We start from the raw sequence: 18837 nt of genomic DNA, 5'->3' as shown, positions 1-18837 counted from the left end.
AATGTTCCTTGAGACAACACAAGGAGAAAAGGGGAAAGTACTTGGAGGGAGGAGTCCTGGGAAAGAGGCTCCAGAAACTTGAGTGAGTTCTAATTAGTGCCTTTCGGCTGGTAATCCTTGGCACACTTAGCAAATTCATGACTAGAAAACTCCCAAAACACCTTTTAACCTTTAATGATACAAAAATCAACTCCATTATTTTGGCACACTTTTTTTTTTCCCTCCGGAGGAATGAGGGTTGCAATTGTACACAAGCAGTTTCCATCGTATCCAAGCATCCTGCTAGAGGAGGCAGAGCTCTCTCTCCAAGAGATTTCTTGAATATTAATGTATTAGCCTGACTGCGAAGCAGTGAAAGCAAATGGTAAACCATTCTATTAGTGGAGTGGATCTTGTTTATAATTCCAGTGCCGCATAATCGGGCTCATGCTACTGTTGGAGTGTTTTAATAAACTTAAAAGTTTTCGAAAATTCAATTATATTTATTTGAAGTACATCTACATCGAGGTGAAGAAGCCACATCCAACCAGAATTCTGTGTGAATGGTGTTTGGACTCCATCGCACAGTGTTGTTTGAACGGCTCTACAGTTACCAGGTAGCAAAGATTCTGCAACTAATGCTCTGATGATTCGGCTAATGAGGACTGAAGGGACATCTGTTTTTCATTCTTCATGAGGGAATGCGTCAGTGTTCCTTTTAAATTAAAACACCTGATAGTTATAAAGAAATAATGATGGGAAAAGTAGTCTATTTTAAAAATGTATTTTACTATTTCTTGCTTAAAAATTATTTATGTCATTTTGTTTGGGTCACACTTACCAAGTCCTTGGCATTTAAAGATACTTCATCCCACCAGGGGGAGATAAAGTAATATTCACAATTCAGAATTCTCCTGAACATGAACTGATCACCCCTTTCGTCATAGAATGGTTCAAATCCACAAAGTCTGGAGGGGAAAAAGTTAGAGTCAAATACCTTTAAAAGAGGAGGTATATTTCATCAAATTTCTGTAAAAATTCAAGATCTTTCTTTCTATATTCCTTACAAGTAACTCTACCTGTACACATGTGAGATTATTTTATTGTAATTTATGATAAACAACATAAAAATTCAACTTCACCTGTGGGAAGTAAGAATAGCGAAACCAAATTTCTTTTAAAAGCTATAACAATAACAAGCACAAAAATACAACAATTGAAATGGCTAATATTATAGAGATTGTGGTGATGATTTTTCCAGCAGATTTGTCTTAAAAATTAAAAGACATGTTAGATTGATAGGCCTCCAATTTAGTATAAAATGGAAGAATTAAGAATACAGTTTTAGCCGGGCGGTGGTGGCGCACGCCTTTAATCCCAGCACTCGGGAGGCAGAGCCAGGCGGATCTCTGTGAGTTTGAGGCCAGCTTGGGCTACCAAGTGAGTTCCAGGAAAGGCACAAAACTACACAGAGAAACCCTGTCTCGAAAAACCAATAAAATAAAATAAAATAAAATAAATAAATAAATAAATAAATACAGTTTTAAAAGTAGACAGAAATAGAAATCTACAAAAATTAGAAGTGTGATGTTTCCATATATTAATCTAGTTTGGATTTCATACTGAAACAAAATAGAGCTATTAATTCAGTCACCACAGGCAGCCAACAGATGAGCAGCGTGGTTTGATTCCATTCTTGTAAATGATCCTTATTTTAAAGATGTCTGACCACATTCACCTAGTTTTCCACTATAGGGTCAGTAGAAAAAGAAACAGAGTGTGAGAACGGGGCAGCACTTCTGACACTATAAGGGGGCGCAGGAAAAGTGGGAGTCTGCTCTGGGGTTTCCAAGCCTGCACTGGCGACAGAGAAGTGGAGGTTCTGATCACGAGGTGGGAAAGAAAGGCAGCTCAAACCAATCAAAGGTCTTTCCAGGGGTGGGGTCGGGAAGGACGCAGTGTTCTTTAAGGGGCTGGCCACTGGGAGTTGAACCATGTTCCAAGTGAGTATATGGGCCACACAAATTAGACTTGGTATTTTTTTTTCTTTCTCTTTTTTTTTCTCTCATCTTCTTTTCTGTGGGGGAGGTCACAAGGGCGGGGTGAACCTGGGAAGACCGGAAAGTGAATGTGACGGGGGTGCATTATGTGAAACTCCCAAATAAAAAAAATATTATGTTAGGGAAAAGAACGAAAAATGATCTTTCCAGGCATCTATTATACATGTTCCCTTTGGAAATCAAGTGAGAAAATATGAAAAGTTTAAAAGATATCCTCTTCGATTCTTCCTCTGAGCCAGCCAGGTAGCTACAGAGCTTGGAAAAACAAAATGCTTCCTGAAACGACAGCTTCTCGGAAGAAGTCACTTCTCACGTCCTTTGTGCTCATGAAATGTTTCCATGGGAGGGTATCCGTCTCATGCAAACATTCTGGAGCCATCTGGGAGAAGGCGGAACTAGGAGTGAAAAGCCTCAGCAGGGCACTCTCGTGTGCTAAGTGTGCAGAGAACACCACAGCTGACCCACCTGTGCAAGGGGGTGCAAGCACACAGGGGTGAGGAGGTCCCTCGCCTTGACTCTCCTAACCTCCCTAACTCAAGGAAGGTGTTGCCTGCTACTGGTTAGTCACGGAGAAAGCAGGCAGCCTGTTCAGGAGGGTCCTTACGTTCCCCATTCTGAAATCCAAAGACAATAAGAATTCAAAAGTCACAGTCCTCGAACGACTTCATCTCAGTCACATCAAGGGCTCTTCTTTGATGACAGAGGCCAACAACTGACATCATGTCAACCTGAAATGTCAGAACGGAAGGACTGCAGCACAGAGTGGGGATCATGTGCACACACGTGGTGTAGCGCTCCCTCGGTGGTACTGCCGTGGAAGTCTAAGCAATCACGGGTGTTATACAAGGGCCCAGCATATAAATGGGCTGAACAGGGTGGCTCCCAGCCTTCGGGATTAACTGCAGTGTTGAAAACTGAAGGAGAGGGTTTGAGTGTCAGGTTGTATAGGACATCTATCTGATCACTATGGCCATCAGATGCCAAATGCTACAGCTCAAAGGTAAAAGGTCCAGAACTCCTGGGACAACCAGACACGGAGCTTTGTTTCCAAACTAAAATCATCTTCAGAAATAGCGAGGCCATGGCACACAATAGACGATGGTGGTGAGCAGAAACTGTAAGGAGTGAAAAGCATTAAAGCAGTAGTTGCCACAAGAGGAGGGGCAGAGGAGACAGAGGTCTCCATGTCAACAAGAATTAGGGGCTGGGGAGATGGCTCAGCAGGCTCAGCCATATAAGCATGAGGACCTGAGGTTGATCCCCAGAACCCACATTTTAAAAAGCCAGGTATGGTGGCACACACTTGCAATCTCAGCAATGGGAAGGTCGAGACAGTGTGCTCGCCGAGCAGTTTAGCCTACTTGGAGAACTACAGGTCAGTGACAGACTCGACCTCAAAAAATGATAGACAGTTAGTTCCTTAGAAATGATACCTCAGGCTGTCTTCTGGCCTTCACATGAGTGCACACATAAGTACATATGTATACATACGTATACACACATACATGTGTGTCCACACAAACACATGCACACACATGAAGTAACAATTGTCTATTGATGGATTTATGAAAAGATAAAGCCCTGAGTTTAATGTACATGTATAGAAGTGGATAAAGAATAGGTCCTCATTTGGGCAATGATGTTGAGACTTAAGTGATGTTTACAACATAGCTTTCCCGGGCAGGCATCAACAGAATAGATCCCAATGCTACCCTTACCCCCCTTTCTCCTCTCCTTTGGTTCTGAACCACCCAGCGCAATAAATGTCTAGATGGCATAGCCTCAAGTCACCAGTCCCCCACTCAGTGGACATGAAGGCTGAACAAAGGAGACATGTGAGTCCAGGGATATAGTCCACAGAAATGCCACGATCCTTGCCAGGTGGACGTCACGATAGTATGCACTACAGGTAAATGAAATGTCCACAGACTCAGGGCTGACAGAGGCGGGGGACTGAAAGACATTAGTCATGAGTGGCACAGCATCTTCATCCATAACCTACTGTAGGCCTAAGTGTATGAAAATGTAAGAAATACAAAAATGAATTTGTCTGATTTGGTAATGGACTAGGGGGGAGTTGTTTTCAAGGATATGGTCTCATTTCCCGCTTCCTTTCCCATGACAGTGGCCTTTCCATGGACCTTTACTTATTGTGTCTCACAGTTTTTCAGAGTGAATGCAACTTAGTGTTCTATTTTCATGCCCCTCGAGTTCTCTTACAGCATCGAGGCTTCGGCCCTTTAGGGTACATTTCAATCCAAAATTATAACCTGGGACAGGTATGTTCTAGAGACAAGAAAGAACCCTTATCTGTGTATGTCTTAGAGTTTCCATTGCTGTGGGGAAACGCTTTGATGAAAGCAACCTGGGGAGGAAAGGGTGTATTTCAGCCTACACTGCCAGGCTGGAGCGGATACAGAGGCCGCGGAGGGGTGCTGCTTAGTGGCTCGCTCCCCACGACTTGCTCAGCCTGCTTTCTCATAGACCCAGGACCATCAGACCAGGGATGGCACCACCCACCATGGGCTGGACCCTCCCCCATAAGTCACTAAGAAAATGCCTCACAGCTGGATCTTGAGTCATTTTCTCAGCTGAGTTTTCCTCCTTCCAGCTAACTCCAGCTCGTGTCAAGCTGACGTAAAACATAAAAGGACAGTGTAGTTGGGGTTTTTCACCTCCTAGCATGAAGTACTTCTTGTTGTAGAATATTATTTTAAGGTGTGTTACTTTTGTTTATGTTGCATTTTTTAAACTCTGTCTAGTTGTGTTACTCTTTGCCTGTCTAAAACACCTGAGGGTCTAATAAAGAACTGAACGGCCAATAGCAAGGCAGGAGAAAGGATAGGTGGGTCTGGCAGGCAGAGAGAGTATAAATAGAAGGAGGAATGTGGGAGGAAAAAAGAAGTAGCCAGAGAAGGAGGAGGACTTCAGGGGCCAGCCACTCAGCTCTAAAGCAAGCCACGGAGTAAGGTAAGATTTACAGAAAATCTGGGAAAAGCCCAGAGGCAAAAGGTAGATGGGATAATATAAGTTAAGGAAAACTGGCAAAAAACAAGCCAAGCTAATGCCGGGCATTTATAAGTAAGAATAAGCTTCCATGTATGATTTATTTGGGAGCTGAGTGGCATCCCCCCATGCCACAAAAACAACAACAACAAAAGAGCCAATAACAAAACAACTTTTTTTTTTTTTTTGAGACAGGTTTTCCACTGTGTAGTCCTGGCTGTCCTAAAACTTACTTGGTAGATGAGGCTGGCTTCATACTCAAAGATCTGCCTGCCTCTGCCTCCTGAGTGCTGGGATTAAAGGTGTGTGCCACCACTGCGTGGCATCATAAAGTATTCTTGCACAAAGCTCAGGAGCTAAGATTCTCTCTTTCTTTGCCACGTGGGGACACAGTACAAAGGAACTTTTCTGAAAACTCAGAAGAAGCTGCTCTACAGAGCCCAACTCTGCAGCCACCCTGACCTCAGGCTTCCAGCCTCTAAGACTATGAGAAGGTAGCTGTCTCTTGCTTTAAGTCATTCTGCTATGCATTGGGTGAGGGTAGCTCACCTATGATAATAGGCTCGTTGGAACCCTGGAAAATGTTTCTGCACAGCTTCATATTATGGGTTCCCAAAACTATCTGCATTCCCTTCAAAATGGCCAACGTGTGCGTACTGTGCATTAACTCTTGGGTGCACTGATATCTCCCTTGAGGCTTTCCACAGCCACCTTGCCATATGTTTTCCCTCACTCTTACCTCCAATTCCATCACCACTTTGCAAATTTCCTGAAATTATTTTTTATTAGACAGCAGCTCGGTAATGGAGTTGGAGTGAGCAGAGAATGAATTATCAGGCCATTTGATTCAGTGTTAAGCCCAAGGCCCCTGAAATCTTAACATACAGGAAAATAAATCAATAGGTAAATGTGTTTGAAATATTCTGATATGAAACATGCTAGTTTGGGATTTCTTAAGAAACAAATAACAGATCTCTTAAAAGGGCTAATAGTCTTTTTAAAAAGATACAAGTAAATAAAACCAGAGAGTGTGACAAGTGAACTTGAATTTCACATTTATTATGCTCATTAAATATTTCCCCAAATGTAGGTATATTATATAGGAAAATCAGTTAAGGAAAAGCCCCCAAAAGCCTTTACCCTCCAGGGAAATGATAAAGTAAAAAGTAATGCTGATTTTGAGACTATGCTATTGGCCTGGTTAGTGTAAAACAGAATATCACATCATTTGAGACTATGCTATCAGTGCAGTTATTGTAAAAAGGAACATCACAAAAAGTCAAAGGTCAGAGGGCAACCTGGATTGTCATGAGAATTATTAACACCTAGATAATGTTATACAAAGGCGGTTTGCATAGAGGTTGCTTTTCATCACTTACAAGATGTAGGTGATTATCCCTACAGACCACATGTCCACCTCAGGTCCATAGGCACAGCCTCGGAGAATCTCAGGCGCTGCAGAAAGATGGAGAACGAGGTTAAATGGGAGCATGCCCTCAATACTCACATTTTAATTGCAACCAATGGGGAGAAACAAATTCCCAATCAAACTTCTGAACTCTCATCACCAAGCCTCTCTCCCATAACCACAGCAGGATGAACAAGTTCTCACATCTGTTCCTGCAGGAGACACTGCAGTCCTTGTCTGTCATGGGTACATGAGAATAATGCTACTAGTAATCAAAGTCTGCATTGCGATGTCATGATACAGCTCAAATAAAATGGGTAGAGGGGTATCTTTCTACAAAAAAACCCCTCTTACTCTATAGGTCACTTTATACCTAGACAAGGAAGAAATGAAACAAGAACGACTTGAAGCAGTGGGTATGGACCGAGTGCGTGTCTGGGGACAGGGAACAGACTATGAGAAGGGCATGGGAAACTCTAGCACAAGAAGGTCGGCATAGGAGGAGGAAAGGACTCTGACACACATCTTGACCTTGATGCTGTATGTCAGTACCCAGAAATCACTGTCCCCAGTGTTCTTGAGGTCATGACCTGAGAAAGGAGGCCTTTCCCTATGTGTAGCAGGGCGCATTCTATTAGCTTTTCTCTACTGTTGGGGTAGGAAGGCCTACTGAGCCTTGGCATGGCCTTGGAGAGAAGACTTTAATGATCTTTTACAGTTTTATTACCAGAGAGATGTGAGAATTAGAGGCTACTGGGTCTGGGGGTTTGCACTGAGTCCTGGGGATTCGATGTTTACCTAACTCACAGAGGAAGAGCAAGAGAGCCAATGCACCACCACCTGTAGAGAGATGGGGTCTATTAGCCCACGGGATATTCTTTAGTGTTGGAGATGCTGCTGGGGCCCCTAAGAGATGAGCTGCTTGGTGCACACTGAGGGTCTTTGCAGTATGTCCGGGGGACCAGAACACCACATTCCTCTGGATGGGGCCTCTAGAATCAGTAAATTGGATCTGCTATCTTCACTAGAAAGACAGCAGTCTAGACCAGAGGTTTTCAACCTATGGGTCATGACCTCTTTAGGGGGTTGAACAACTCTTTCCCAGGGTTCACTAAAGACCATTGGAAAACAGAGATTTCACATTACAGATTACATTACATAACAGTAGCAAAATTACAGTTATGTAGCAGCAATAAAAATAATTCTATGGTTGGGGGGTCACCACAACATGAGGAACTGTATTAAAGGGTCGCAGCATTAGGAAGGTTGAGAAGCACTGGTCTAGACCATCCACGTGAGCTCCAGAAGCAACCTGTTTTCAATGGGCTCTGGAAAGATTGCTGGTGGCTTTCAATGTTACCCTCCACTCCATTCTTCTTCCTTGTAGAATTGTGTTATATAAAATATAGAAAATAAATAACCGAGCCAGAACTGTGTAGGGGATGTGCGTCAATAGCTGAAGCAGCCACTCAGGGAGATGGACCCTTCAAGGAACTGTATCTGGATCCAAACAGGTTTCTACAGTTGAATACAATTATTCCTAGGGGGAAATGTCCTCTTAAGATTTGATAGCATTAGAAAGAATGCCTCCCCAGTTTTTCACTCTAGAGTAATTTTCATTTCCTGGGGGAATTTGCGCCTCACGGAAGGAGTCTGTGAGTCCCAATAGCAGAGAACTCCCCCTGCATGTGCTTTGTTTAATCCTTGTGCCAAGGGACCTCAGATTTGGCTGCCACCTCCTTGGAGGGCCTCTGTTACCGGCCTCCTAGAGCTGGTCCAGTGTGGAACAGGGAGGATAGCAGGCATTTGGTTGGCACCGTGAGTGGTATCTGCCCTCGCCTGCTCAGGCTCTGACGTCAGAGACCCTGGTGAGACCCCTGTATCAATGTTGGCAGAAGGTTTTACATTTCATGAGACTTGGTATTTTTGTTTGTTTATTTATTTAACCTTTCAAATCTAAGTGAACTGGAGTAGCTCCAATTGCCAAGTTCACGTGGAGTTTTAACCTGCGATTTAGTGAGTGATTGCCTACTGATCCTTAAGTAAGGGGCCCAGAGCAGCAGGAGATGTACTCCGCACAGAGCCTGCTCTATGGCATTTCTTATTTATCCTGCTAGTCAAAGCTCTGGCAAGGGTCAGGTGTTCTGTCCTGCTCTCCCTCACAGCACCCAGCCAAGAGCCCTGCAGCATGTGAACACCTAGGAAGAAGTCCCCTTTGGGTCCCTCTACAGAGCAGCTGCAATGTTTCTCTGACACAGGAACATCTGCTTCTGTTCCCCATCACTGTACAAACACACCCTCCAGTAGCAGACTCGTTCTCCAGAAGGCATTATCCTCTACTGAGTCAACTTGGGGGGGGGGGTTGAAGCTTATCTGAGGCACAGGGAAGACAAGATGTTCTTGTCTTCTGTAATAAATTTCTCTTAAACTATTTTTCATAAAGGAAGGAACTTATAATATCTTTTGTTTGGGGGAAGGGCAGGGTTTCTTTGTGTAGCCTTGGCTATCCTGGAACTCACTTTATAGACAAGGCTGGCCTCAAACTCACAGCAATACACCTGCCTCTGCCTCCCAAGTGCTGGGATTAAATGTGTGTACTGCCACCACCCACCCTAGAACTTATAATCTCTTAGCCTATATAAAATTGAGGTCAAATAAAGAGTAAGTCAATTTCGATTTTAAATCAATTAACTATTTTAAGTAGTATAATCTCTAAATCAATTAACCATCTTAAGTAGTATTAGTATTTTCAAATACTAGTTAGTATGACCTTGGCTTTCTTTGGAATCAGCTCATATCACTTATAATCTATCTGAACCCTTTACATAACAGAAAGCCTTTATCCAAAAGCTGTTCAAAAATCAATGTCAGTTTCTGACACACCAGTCTTCATGTCTCCTAGGTATCAGATATCTCACAATTGATGCTAACAATTTGTTAATCCCTTAGAGAAGGAACATTGGAGAAGCAGTCAGCTCATTTCTGTTTGGTAAAGATATCAAACCAGATGTGATGGCACACACCTGTAATCCCAGCATTAGGAAGTGGGGGCAGGTGGACCAGAAATTCAAGATCACTTTCCATACATCAGAATTTGAGGCCAGCCTGGACTACATGAGACTCTATTTTAAAACCAAACAAAAACCAGCAGGAAGGACCTCATCCTGCCTCTTAATGCCGTGAATACTTAGCTCGACCTCACACTTTTTCTCACCCAACTCCCCAACCAAACCAATACAACCTAGAGAGACAAAGTCCTTTCATGGCATAAACCTTTAGTTCAGATGCTCTTTAGTGGCAGTGCATGTAGCTCAGCGTTGGAATGCTCAGCTAGTATGCCCAAAGGCAGGAATTTCATACTTACCACTAAAAGAGGAAAAGTATTTTACATGATGGACAACCAATCATCTCTTCTGATGATAATCATTTAGTGACTTTTGCTGGCTGTCTTCAAAGTGACCTGAAGCTGCCTGACACTTTCTAAAATTAGCTTATCATTCAAGTTAGCAGCTGTGAAACAGCTGTTATGGAGCCCCCAGCACATGGGCCAGCCCACTGTCAGGGCAGCCGAGCTTCAGTAAACCCGAGAATTCTCTGAATGTCACATATGCCCTTTAAAAAAATCAATTTGGCTAGGATATAAAAACTACACAAAAGTTCAAACTGGATGATATTTATTTACTATCTCCTAGATCACAGAATGCTAACTTTTTTTTTCAGTTGGGTGATAGAATCATTAAAACATCTAGAGATTGAAGATCCACCTAGAAATTGTGATGGACTCAAACAAAAGCACTCAACCAGTTCTGGAAATGGCATGTGGCTTCTTACTGTGGCCACAGGTGCTGGACAGCTCCTCTTTCCCAGAGGCCCTTGGAGAAAGCTACTGGCACAATTTGGGTTCTTGACTGTGCCTTTATTCTATCACTGCTTTAGGCAGGCTCCATCACCCTTTCCTACTTACTGGGTTAGAGCCACAGAGTGGCATTTGGTGATAAGACTTTTCAAGCTACTGTATGCCTGCAATCATTCACTCCTAAGTCATCAAATATTTACTAAACACTTGGTAGTTAGGGGTCCTGGGAAATCATAAGGAGCAAGCCCCAACCATAGCATAAACTATGGCTAGTCAGAGAGATAAATGTTAGATAAAAGTAAGCCATTAGAAGGGATGCAAGGGATGCTGCTGGCAGTCCTTGGAGGAGGGTGTCTTCCATAGGGGTTAACAGGGTCACTCCTGTCCTGGAGGAAGCAATGTCCACACTGAGATGTGCCGAACCTAGAGACGTTAACTAGGTGAATGGGGAGAGGATGGTTGATGAGAGACGGCAAAGAGCTGCGTGGGAAGAAGCGACTACGCAATGGTCCAGGGCAGGAAGGGCAAGGCCTGGCTCAGGACCGCAGTGGGGCTGAGGTGGGGCTACGCTCACCAGTGAGGCACTCAGAACCAGAGATTTTCTTTCTGATGACGTCTCTCCTCTACCTTTGCTTTGGCAAATGAAACACACGGGGGTGAGGAGCACGGTCTGTACATCTTAAAGCTTAATCTGACTTCCCAGAGTCCCCTATTCCAGAGCTCAGGGGAAAACACTGCTGCCATTTTCACTGGAAAGCCTTGCCTTGAATTTAAATGAGTCTCTGGGAGCCACAAAGATCCAGTATATGTTTTCTTTTCTTTTCACGTATGTGTGGGGCAAGTGCACATGTATCTGTGTGAACACGTGGAACTCAGAGGTCAATCTTGGGTGTCATTCCTCAGAAGCTGTCCACCATGTTCTTTTGCGGCAAAGGTGTCTCACCGGCCTATGGTTTGCAAAGTTTGATGCTCTGGCTTCTACTTACTGGGTTCACAAGCACACACCACCACATCTAGCTTTTCACACGGATTCTGGGGAACAAACTCAACACACACCACCACATGTGGCCTTTCACACGTATTCTAGGGACCAAACTCCGATTCTCCTGTCTGAACAGCAATAATTCCAGTCTTTCTCGTGGTCTTGCACCGTCTTTAAGGCAGGCTAGGGAACCTCTACACTTTACTTCTCGGGGATGGAACTTGTGAAAAGAGGGGGGAGGGAGAAGGGAATACATATCCAGAAATCTCAACCTTCCTTCTTCCTCACTCTCTCTCTGGAAACCAGAGAAGGATGTGCTCAGGGCAGCTGCCTAGTGCCTACAGCTGGAAAGACTCAAAATTAGGAACTCTTATTTATTTATTTGTTTGTTTATTTATTTATTTATTTTAAGCATCCATGCCTTATGTTGTCCTTTGTTGAGCTGGCTCCTATATTTGGCAAGAAAAGCACGCCACCTCTGTGAAACGGTGCAATTTTTAGACTAGAACAGTGTGCTGAAGGCTGTCTTGAGGGAGGTGCAGCTCAGACTGGAATATTAGGCAAAGGTCACAGAGGTACCTCTGGTGAGCAGGGATAGAGCCAGCCAACAGTTCCACACATGCCACACTGTGACGGGGTGCAGGGCTGAGAAGGTATCTCAGGCCTTTGTCCCTCTGTTTCTATCTCTGGCTTACAAAGAGCAAGCCAGACGTGATACAGCGTGGGTTCCAAACCACTCTCCCTGTCTCCCGACACCCTCCGTTCGCTGACACTGGACATGGGAACGTGGCTCCCACCCACCTCATGTTTTCAGGTAAGCTGTTCACAAAGTCTTCCTTGACACGTGAATCACGTGGTTTTAAATTTGTATAAATTCTATAGCTGGCTGAAGAAAGAGAGTTTTGTTGCCTTATTTTTTTGTTGTTTTTAATAACATGATAAGGAGAAAATCAAAATTTGAGAACACCTAGTGCTTTCAATAGCAGCGACAACAAACAACCACCCTCACACAACGCAGTGACTCGTGAGAGAGTTGCGTTTCTAAGTTTCTGTTGAGCCCTTCAATCCGCAGGAAATCACAAATGTCTACAACTCTGAATCATACCGAGTCTCCTGCTCTCTTCAAAGCTAACTAAGGTGCGTGAATGAGTGTTCACGCTTGAAGAGCGGCTTTTCAATTTTCATGGGACAAGATAAACAACAAACCCAACACATGCCAATAAGAGTTTAATATAATAATCTTTTTTTGTATATAGGAACATAAACAAAATAATAGGCTTAGAACTCAAACTTTCAAATATATTAAATATGGTCCATGCTACGTTTATCTCTAAGGGACACATAAACTTTCTCACTAGTGATTTTCAATAATTCTTTTGAAACTTTTTATTTTATGCATATGCTTTCTGTATTAACATCCCAAAATGGAACACTTTTGTGGGTGTTTGGGGCCCAGATAGTGCAATTTAAGCAAGTCCCACCCACTTGCCTTCAATCACCTCCTCCTTTGACCTCTTTTCCTCCCATCATCCCCACCCTCATGTGGGTAATAATAGAGCTGAGTCCCTGAAGAACTGTGAGTTCTCTGTACAGTTCGTTCTGTTCGTCAAGTCCTATCTTTAAGTTACGCAGGAGGGGAAATAAAAAATGACTACTGTAGAGGTCAGCAGTGAAAAGACCGTCTCTAAACTCACAGAGCATGAGGTGTATGGGGAGGATGCTCGTGGCATTCTCCTTGATACAATGCTATCAGCCATCCAGAGCCCAAACATACTTGGTAACATTTGTCTAAGTACGTAATTACTAGGCCCTCAATTTAGTGTATATAGACAACATGTAAATGGCTTCTGGGATGTAGTATCTGATATATTTCTTGGGTGACACCTAAATTAGCATGCTTCATTTTTTCCTTCTCCTTGCTGATAGCCTTGGATCCCGAGAGACACTTTCAAAAGCCAGAGAGGCAGCCTCTTTGGTTGCTGGCAGGCATAGTTGTTAGAATATTATTTTGTAAACTGAGGCAAACATTTGTGCCTTGTGAGACCTATTTCCAGCCCCTAATCCTCTCTTCCGGAGACTTTTCTTCTGTTTGTAGTTCTGTACATGGAAATATTGACATTCATTCTGTCCAGTCTCCTAAAGGTGGCATGGGCACAGGAACAGTCCGCGCTGTCTCCTTTTATGTCCTGCAGATGCCCGACAGTAGAGGGCCAACGGTCCTTGCGTGCACAGATAAGCACCAGAGAAGTCAGGGAATGTTAAACACACAGCTCATCTCTCCAAAGGGAGAAGATATTTGGCTGTTCTCCTGGAATGCTGGGGTAAAATGTAGTTTACCACCTGGTAATCCATTGCTGCCAGTTGAGCCAGGCTCCACCCAAATCCTCCAGAATATCGTGTTTGTTATCCCAGACATTTCCCCACTAAAGCCCCGAGCATTGCTTCCAGATCATAAAACCCATCCTTGTGAGCAGTGCCGCTTGTAGTTTACAGCAGCACTATGCTCACCACCGTCACTCTTTCTAGACTTTTATCTCGAGTGTTCTTTCTAACTCAATAGAAGCCATCTTTACGGAGGAAGCCATATGTACTTTGTAAAGCACCTCAGTGTAAACATGTCTTAAGCTTTGTTGTACTCATGGGATGGAGTTAACTGTCATCAAAAACTTTTTTCCCCCCCAAAATTGTGCTGTGCTAATGTAAGCAAATTGGTGTCAGACTTTTGAAGTTCTGGCCCAGCCTTGGTACCTAAGTCAGGCTGAACCGAGTTTCGTTCTTGTCTCTTCATGGACCACTTCCCTGCCATACAGAAAGCCTGCAGCCCCACTGGTCATAAGTCTCATAACTTGAAATGCTGTCTATAGCCTAATAACACACATATGTTTCCATCAACAGCCATGTCTTGTCCTGGAACGTCACACACACATCCTCTCCACTTAGATACCAAACAGCCATCACCAGATTATCAAGCCTACACCTGCTGCTCCAAATGGCAATCTCATTTTAGTAAAATTGTTAATGGCATTCTTCTGGTTGTTAGGGCTTCCCTCTCCACCACACACCAACCAACCTCCTTGCTGCCTTGAAAGACATCTTTGCTTGTGTGTAGCTCTGACTGCACTTCTCTCCACGGGGATGTTCTTTCCCCAGGTATCCCTATTGTTTACTCTGTCTTCCACCTTTCAAGTGTCTACTCATATATCCAATTCTTACACAAAGCCTTCCCCGATTATTCATTTAAAATTTACAACCCAGGCCCTTTTTGTAACTTACACTATGCCATAGGAATGGTCGCTATTTTCTTTGTAATTTACACATTGATTGTACTGGTTATCTTCTCCTGCTAAAATAGACTGTTCTAAAGGAAGACTCCATATTGTTTTGTTGTTTACTGCAATGTGTCTAGTACTCATAGCACCTGGAGCATCATATAAGTTCAATAAATATTTAGAAAAGGAGCACTGAATGTCTAATACATCTTACACTCCTCAGAGTTTACCTTATAATTAGTACAGTATCAATCCAATACCCAAAGAAACTTGTTTTTTTCTCCAAATTTCAAGCTTCTGACCCTGTCTTCTCTAAGATCAGAAGTAACATGAGCCTGACAATACCCTCCTTCCACTCTTACGTGTGCCCGGCCTTGCATGTGTCCCCAAGACCATTTTCCATTATCAGTTTATCCAGTCCAGCTGGCCTGGGACAGATCCCGCCTCTGGGAGGAGGGCTGCTGTCAGAGAGGGAGCTGGACTTGAGCACCCTTTCCAACCCACTTATAGCATCCTCGGCCTTCCTTCCTCCTTCCCATTGCTCACAGGAGCTCTAGCATGGCACACCAGCCAGGGCAATAGGAAGTAACAGGAGCACAAGTGAGACTTGGCTATGCATTTAGCTCATCTTGATTTTTTAAAAATTTCATCGTGAAGTAGAAGTTATCTCTGTGTGGTTTTTGATTAGTACTTGGTTGTGACTATTTCTTCCTTGATGACACTGCCAGTGCCATTTGACATAAGAAAATATAGAGGAAGTTTCTATTTTAGGTCATCAAACTTATTTTCTTACATACAGAGCCCCCAGATAGTCCATATTAGTGAGTATTTATGTTAAAGAAAATGTTGACAATGGGTTACCTTTCTCTTGTTGGTAGTGAAACAGGCCTCTCTTCTGATGCACTGTGGGCTATTTACAACTTGTACTGAATTTGGGCAGAGTGAACTTTCTAGATTATTTTTTTAAAGGAGCAATACAAAATTGTCAAAGAATTTTAAAAAGTAGCAATATGGCAAATTCCATAGAGTTATCATAGTATCCATGGAACTAAAGGCAGAGAGAGTGCATGTTGTTACAGTATTTAATGACATATTTTAAATGCTAACTTCTTTATTCAGTTCTGAGAATCAAACCCAAGGCTTTACCTCTGCTAGGCAAGTGCTGTATTGCCAATCTACATCCTCAGCCCCAAGTGATAACATCTACAGGCCACACAGAAGTGTCGGGTTCTACGTTCAAAATTGGTTCAAACTGTTCAAAATCGGATGAGATATGTTTCTTCTTTAGAAGCTATTAGTTTCTAGATCCTTAAAGGTAGTATTGTGTGTGTGTGTGTGTGTACACGTGTGCATGCGCATGCGTGCATACACGCATGTGTGTATGTGTGTGTACATGGCATGTGCACAAATGTGTACACAGGAAAGTAGATAACTGATTTTTAACTTGTTAAAAATTATAATTTAACCAATTTTTTCTTCATACTGTAAAAATACCAGAAACCTATCTCCTAAGAACTATTCAAACAAGCATGGATTCCTTGGTACAGTCTTTCAGGGTCCAGCGCCCTCTCTGTGAGAAGAGACATAACAAGGTACCCCAGAACACCCGGGTGCTGATGGGCAGATGCTCAGCCTGCCTCTGCGAGCCTCAGCCTGCTCTGTTGTCTACTCACACCTGTGTTATATGCAGTCATCTCCTGCTCTGTCGGGAAAGCTTTCTAGACAGCTCATGTTTACGAAGTCAAAGGATGGCAGGACAACCACTCTCTGGAGATCTGACTGGGTCTGTGGCAGGTTTGAGGTGACTTCTCTACCATCTATGTTTGAAGTTTACCTTTTAAAAGTCTTTTCTGCATTCCTGAACCTGATTATTTGTACTCAGAAAGTTTGAAACGCTACAGAATTACCACAAAGCACAAAGTCCAAACTCACTGCTTGTTAAATCATAAGAGAAAGAAGTTCAAACTAAAAAACTCTGTAAGAAATGATACTCTTTCAAGAATCTCAAGTCAAATCCCTCAACTATTAGAACTTACTTAGGTTAGATAGAAAAACCAGAGGATGTGATGAAAGAAGTTAACATTCTTGTGTTAACAATTAAAATTATGACAAAACAGTTAAAAATTATAACAAACAGTTAATTCCTTTTTGCAGTGCTGGGGATTGAAACCATGGCCTTGCACATGCTAGACATGCATTAACCTAGACAGGAAACATGCATGTGAGTCATGCACATGCTAGACATGCATTAGCCTAGACAGGAAACATACATGTGAGTCAAAAGCATCAGGTTAATGCTGATGCTTCCTCATTTTTGGATTTTTTTCAGAGTAAGAAGGAGAAGGTAAGGAACTCCAATTTACACGGCATTCCACACATTAACCATGCCCCTCACATGCCAACAGCTGAAGATGACTTGCATTTAGCCACCTATATTTAAGTACTAATCTTTGTATGATACCACATTCATTTGTAATAACTGATAAAAATGCCAGAATTAGTCCATCACGATGCCTTGTGCATGTCTAGCATGGAGTCAGTCATAGTCTAGATTATAGGATAGTTAATATTCCTCTGTATACTGAAGCTTCCAGAATATTATTTACAGCAATAGGTGACCATGGAGTTGCCAGTAGCTTTGCGCATAGTGGCAGCTCATTCATTAGTTGCTCATAATTAGCTTTCATTTTGGTTTAAATAGAAACACAACACATACTTGCCATTATCAAAGCCTGCAAATGGGAAAACACTGTTATGCTCATGGGATTAGCATGTGGGACATTTTTATGTATTAATATTTCATCTCAATTATGCCAATAGGGCTGTCTCAAAAAATAATGAGGCCTTGGCAAATGTTGAAAGAAAATAAATTTTTAACAGCTTCTGCGCTCTGAAAATAGAATTTGAATAAGCACATAAGTACAAATATAAAATATGAACATACATAGTTTAATTAACCAAGCTAATGAACAAATGAGGTGATTGGCATCAGACAGAAATAACCTTTTCCCTAGCCCATTGCCCTATCGGTCTCTGTTATACTTTGAATCATATTTTTGTGATTAGTATGGCAGTTAATATCACATGATTACATTTTAGCATGATTATCAAGAGCTAAGACCCCATATAACGTATATTGAAACCTATGCTTTTTCCTTAGTAAAAAGATACTACTGAGAATCCCTTTAGGACTGAACACTTTCTGGGCAACTTTAGAACACCAGACATTGGTTTCCATTGTCTGGGCCAGAAATATATAATATCAATATTATATATTACCTGGAACTTGGTTTTGAACATGTACATTTCCTAGGAAATAATGAGTATTTCCTTAAATGTGAGGTATCTATGGTTTTTCTTTTGCAATAAACAATCCTCTTATTAACAGCACTGGGCAAAGGTTCTAAGAATAAGACTGAGTGGGTAGCTTTTCCTGTTTTATTTCCCGAGATATGACAGATGGTGTAACATAAACACTTGCTCTCTCAAAGGATGTAATTTGGAAAGCCTTCCGTTAAACTAGGAACCATGCACCGGAGAATAACCGACCTTGGATGTATCACCCTCACAACAGGCGACCAGAACAGCCCAGCCTTCCTCTCTCCTCCTGGTTGCATGGTTGCTAGGTACCCCCCTCGGCTAACATAAAGTGTCTGTATTATAAATATTAGATCATTTTTGTACAATTTTATATTTTTTACATCATTAGTGGGTCCCACTGGGGGTATGCATGATTTCTTATTCAAGCTAACAAATACAGAGAGAGCTTCTACTACCTGGCCCTTCAGCCCCAGGAAGCAATAATCTCCTTTAGTCACCCCCGAGGAAGTTGGTGGGTAATTAGGGATTTTCATAGCTTTTAGACCACACACTTGCATGCAAACACATGCTCATGTGCACACACACATGCATACATTCTCTCTCTCTCTCTCTCTCTCTCTCTCTCTCTCTCTCTCTCTCTCATACATTCAGACACACACACATACACCACTAAAAGAACCAACCCTAACCTCTTCATACTGCCCTGTCTTGTTTTTCCCTTGGGAATCCTGACAAAGGCCAAAAACCAGAACCTGAGCTTACTGTCATCTTTTGCATCCTGAGCATCTGCTTTCTTTCCTACGTCACCCTGCATGGTGCATGAGTTCATGCTCTCTAGAGCCCATGAGCATAATCAGCTCTCTCCTTGTTATCTGGTAGCACCTCTGAGTTATTGTGTCATAAAACGCTATCTCCATGTAAAGTCATGCTCTCTATTGCAGAATAAGGATTCTTTC

General features: G+C 42.6%; 1 protein-coding gene across 9 annotated transcripts in view; it reads right to left on the bottom strand.

Moving 5' to 3' along the window:
* Camk4 (calcium/calmodulin dependent protein kinase IV) overlaps window positions 1-18837 on the bottom strand; it is a 228758-nt gene that overhangs the window by 10364 nt on the left and 199557 nt on the right. For all 9 annotated transcript variants that reach the window (XM_042264336.2, XM_076554885.1, XM_042264335.2 and 6 more), the window contains 2 exons: window positions 6425-6500; window positions 821-947 (listed from right to left, as the gene is read on the bottom strand). In XM_042264336.2, the coding sequence (XP_042120270.1) occupies window positions 821-947; window positions 6425-6500 (203 nt within the window). The remainder of the gene's footprint in view (window positions 1-820; window positions 948-6424; window positions 6501-18837) is intronic.

The sequence above is a fragment of the Peromyscus maniculatus genome, chromosome 19 (genome assembly GCF_049852395.1).
Source record: "Peromyscus maniculatus bairdii isolate BWxNUB_F1_BW_parent chromosome 19, HU_Pman_BW_mat_3.1, whole genome shotgun sequence".
Taxonomy (NCBI): domain Eukaryota; kingdom Metazoa; phylum Chordata; class Mammalia; order Rodentia; family Cricetidae; genus Peromyscus; species Peromyscus maniculatus.
Note: the sequence above shows the minus strand (reverse complement) of the source record. Positions and strands in the feature narration are given on the sequence as shown.